The 4,215-nt window shown below is 25.3% G+C and overlaps 3 protein-coding genes across 3 annotated transcripts in view; 2 read left to right on the plus strand and 1 right to left on the minus strand.

Moving 5' to 3' along the window:
* Positions 1–852, plus strand: part of LOC108572028 (Meckel syndrome type 1 protein homolog) — a 2,902-nt gene extending 2,050 nt beyond the window's left edge. The window contains exons 3-4 of the mRNA XM_017934208.1: positions 11–369; positions 450–852. Coding sequence (XP_017789697.1) covers positions 11–369; positions 450–852 — 762 coding nt within the window. The remainder of the gene's footprint in view (positions 1–10; positions 370–449) is intronic.
* A 1,408-nt stretch (positions 853–2,260) lies between these two features.
* Positions 2,261–3,321, minus strand: LOC108572036 (ER membrane protein complex subunit 7). The gene is made up of 4 exons (XM_017934218.1): positions 3,099–3,321; positions 2,645–2,903; positions 2,503–2,577; positions 2,261–2,389 (listed from the first exon to the last, which is right to left on the minus strand). The coding sequence occupies exons 1-4, from the start codon at positions 3,305–3,307 to the stop codon at positions 2,261–2,263; spliced, it is 672 nt and encodes a 223-aa protein (XP_017789707.1). The 5' UTR covers positions 3,308–3,321.
* Positions 3,322–3,699: 378 nt separating this feature from the next.
* Positions 3,700–4,215, plus strand: part of LOC108571993 (RNA-binding protein 42) — a 16,125-nt gene continuing 15,609 nt past the window's right edge. The window contains exons 1-2 of the mRNA XM_017934169.1: positions 3,700–3,756; positions 4,041–4,215. The exon at positions 4,041–4,215 is cut by the window's right edge and continues 1 nt beyond it. Coding sequence (XP_017789658.1) covers positions 3,716–3,756; positions 4,041–4,215 — 216 coding nt within the window. The 5' untranslated portion in view covers positions 3,700–3,715. The remainder of the gene's footprint in view (positions 3,757–4,040) is intronic.

The following is a 4,215-nucleotide window of genomic DNA, read 5'->3' on the forward strand; positions in this document are numbered from 1 at the left end:
TATTTTACAGAAAATTAAAGAGCATCTGATGTACAAAGGAGCTGAAATATGTCATGGCTTGCAGCTATTATCACCAAATGTACATAAATTTTTCATAAAATTGGATATTTTGTCAGCTCATGACTTCTTCTTTGATGGACTTTGCATTTCTTATCACATAGACTTACCAGAGCAATGGAGTACAAATCAAACTGATAGATTATTTGGAAGAACTCAGAGATGTAACTTAAAGAATAATTCTGCATATTTTAGTTATGCCACTGAAATAGTATTAAATTTTCAATCAACATATATGACTGATCAAAACTATGTTTCATCATCTTGGCCTCGATTGTTACTAACAGTTACATCACTTGATAGCTGGTTCAGGTGATTAACTTGAATATTTAGATTTTGTAAATGAAATAAAAATGTGAAATGAAGGATACATAAAATGTTTTAAATTTCAGATACCGTACAGAGGGTTATACAGCAATGCCTTTGCCTGTATTACCTGGTTCATATAGATTCAAACTTCCAACTTGGCGACCAACAGGAAGCATTATTAATTCTCTTAGAAGATTTTTCACAGGTGGTACTTATGAATTGGAAGATATAACTTACTGCAGTATCCCCAAAGGATATGAAGATAAAATGTTAAATAAGTCACAATTAATGGTTACATCCAGTGGTTATATAAAATTAAATATAAATATTATTCACAAAACTCATAGTTCAATTAAAGATAGTGATCAGATAGATTACTTTCAAAGACTCAGTACAAATAAACTTATGACTAATGTAGAGAATGTTTTTGAACAATTTAAAGCAGCCAGAGAACGTATGTTACAAATAAGAAATTTAAATATTTAAGTATGTAAAGCTAAAGTATGTAAATTTAAATATGTAAAGCTTATAGTGATTGTGTTAAATGATTAATTTATTTAGGATATCTGTAATATACTAATATTTGTATACAATTTGTTAATAGGCATAAAATATTTTAATCTAGACTGAAAAAACAATCTGTGATATAATAATATATGAAAGTAAGTTTTTTAATGTACTTATTAATTTATTGTAGAACATCGCTCTCTCTCCTCCTTCTTTACCTTGTTCGTTTTTGCTATTTTTTTTTTTTAATAGTAATCTATTTACTGAAAAGAAATGAGCAGAAAGTAGAGTTGTTCTTGAACTATTTTAAAAATTACAAATTATTACTGAATTATGAATTATTCTTTCGATTGTAAAGTTTAAAGAACAATAATTAATATTACTATGTATGTAAAATTTAAATGAAATATTTATTTTTATTAGAGATAATTTTACAAAAATTGATGTTTATGTCAGATAATAAACATAACATAAATAGTAATATCAATGCGCACTATTAAATATCTTATTTGATTGGTATTTTATACTTCATTTTAATCATATAATTATTCTACGTTAAAAAAAATACATGAGTATGAACGGTAATAAATATTTAACATAATTATAAGTGTACATTATTATTTGTATTAAAGTTTATACAAATTTATTTAACTTGTAACACAGTACATAATTTAGAAATATAATGTAAATCGTTTTTCCATTATTATTTGTTTCATTACTTTGTATAACAATTTCATAAAATTGTTTGGAAATAATGTTATATAATAATTATTTAAGTAATGTTATACTTTTAAATAGAATAGTATTACATACATTGTACTCTAAACAGTTACATTGAACATATTTGTAATGTATGAAGATTTCAATCATTCTCTTCAACAATAGAGTAAAGATATAAATATAGTTTTAAGATATTTTAATTATTTTTAAACTACAAATATGTTTTGTTAAATATTAACTGATGTAACCTCAAATTATGTTATTCTTAATAACATTCAGTATTTATATTAATGATTTTATGGATATTTTCTAAACAATATAAAGAACTGATGGGTAACATGCAAAATTATTGATTGTTAATATATAAAACAAAAAGATTATTGTATTAACACTTTCCATGTGGTTTATTTTTGTTACTTTCTTAAAATTTACTATTTCACAATAGCAATTTATAAAATATTTGTATTGCATAACTTGTAACAAGTACTAGTGTATTTAATTATGCACTAAAATACAATCTTGAAAATTCACTGTTACTTTTTCAAATGTAACAAAGCTACATAGAAATAAAAAAAGGGTTGAAAAAAAAAGATTATTACCTTTCTCTAAAATGTTATTAAGAACTAAAAGCTAGAGTAAACCTACAAATATCCTAAAGGTATTTATATCACTGTCTTTTTTTTGCAGCTTTTACTGCTTTTGATTTTTGCTTCTCTCCACTAGATAAGTATGCTGTTATTACTTCTGACATTTCTGGTATGTTATAATTGGTGAAATTATTTAATTGTTCCATTTCCTAGTAAAGTGAACAAATATTAAAATTAAAGATTAAAACTATATTTACATATATTTTTCAATATTATATATGATAAAAGTTATATAATCAAGTTGTTCAAATTATTTACCAACCTTTCTAGTTTCTGGATCATTCATAATTTTTGGTATAATCATAATTAGCAATAATGGTAGTATCATCATTAAGACCTAAAAAGGTATAAAAAATGATATAAAATGATAGGATAATGAAAAACATGTAAAATAATATACGTACCATTGGGTTAAATAAGAAATCTGTTACTCTCCATTGCTCTCTAACTTGAAAATAGCGGAATGGTGTCAGTGGTCTCATCTTTAATGGGTAGGGAACCTGTATTACTTGTGATGTTTGAATTAAATTAACTTTTCTTGCCCTAAATTTTCCCTTTGAGTTAATTTCTACTCTTACAGGTTCATAAACACAGTTTGGATTTACAACTTCAATTACATATGATCCAGATGGTACATTTGAAATAATAAATGTTCCATCCTCCCTAAAAGTATTAAATGTATTTATACAAAAAATGTAATGTGTTTACAAAAATACTAATGGTAAACCTAACCTGTACAAGATTTGAGAAAGCAATTATTTTATGCAATTTTTATGTCTGACCAACGATTATTGTACTTTGTTGTTTATATAAATAACTTTTCAATTTTTATCAGTTAGAGACAGTTAACAAATTTACCGTAGAAATCCATAATGTTCTCCACCGTTAGCCATAACATGAGTCATTAGTTGCCATCCATTTGATGCGCTATTCTCCCATGGAAAAACTTTACCCTCAATGACATACAAATCTGTCGATGTGTCCTCGTCATTTTCGGCAGTTACGTATTTATTCGATGTGTTGACAATAATAAAAAATAGAAAAATAGCAGTTTTGTACATAATCATGTTGAATGTATACTTAACATATGAGAAGTTTGTGTTGAATGGCCAACGTTGACAGTGTAGTAAACTGTAGAGCAAGATTACTTTTATTGAATACTGTATTCTCAAAATTATTTCAGATGATATTTCTAATAATTTCAAAGAAAAAAATATATTATAGTTTTCTAATGATTATACGAACATTAATTAATTAAAGAATAGTTTTATATCTATATAGCACATTAACCATTTTTGTATAGCTTGCATTGGTAGGATTGTTATATATCTTATATCAGTAGTAATATAATTCTTCAATATTCAGAGCATAAATAGTTGGTCTATTTTAGAGTTATATTTAGTAATAGATAATTTATTAATTCATAAGCATTTATTTAAATTATTGAAGAAATAAGAAACAATAAGAGTACCAAAATGGATGATAAATTACGTCAAATGGAAGATGAGATGAACAGGTACTAAGTAGTTACAAACATATACAAGCTTTCTAACCTATTTATTTTTTTTCTTTTCATTTTATACTTATAATGTATATATTAACCACTTATTTTTTCAAACCTATAACTATTTATGACATTTATGCTTTTAAAAGTGTTGCATTGTTTACAATTTATACAGTAAATTATGTAGTTTCTTTTTATAAATTATTACAAGTTTACATGCAGGTACTGTATGATTAAAAATTTGTATCTCAAGTATAAATAATATTAATTAATCAGAAATTTAAACTAATTTTTAGGTTTGAAGCTGAGATTGGTGGACAATTAGTTACACCAATGGTAAGACCTGTAATTGGTGCAAATACATATAATCAAGTAGCTAGACAATTGGAACAACATGAACTTCCAACACCAGTTGTTGCTGCTGCTGCAGCTAGTTTAGCTTTTCCTCCAATGATTGGATTTCCACCTCCA

This window comes from Habropoda laboriosa, unplaced genomic scaffold (genome assembly GCF_001263275.1).
Source record: "Habropoda laboriosa isolate 0110345459 unplaced genomic scaffold, ASM126327v1 scaffold67, whole genome shotgun sequence".
NCBI lineage: Eukaryota > Metazoa > Arthropoda > Insecta > Hymenoptera > Apidae > Habropoda > Habropoda laboriosa.

What these genes read in the sequence shown, in the direction of transcription:
- LOC108572036 (XM_017934218.1), bottom strand. Translation starts at nt 3,307, where the DNA reads ATGATTATGTACAAAACTGCTATTTTTCTATTTTTTATTATTGTCAAC. An exon ending in GAACATTATGGATTTCTACG is followed by an intron (nt 2,904 to 3,098) that starts GTAAATTTGTTA and finishes TAATACTTTTAG; the next exon opens with GGAGGATGGAACATTTATTA. An exon ending in ATTTCTTATTTAACCCAATG is followed by an intron (nt 2,578 to 2,644) that starts GTACGTATATTA and finishes ATACCTTTTTAG; the next exon opens with GTCTTAATGATGATACTACC.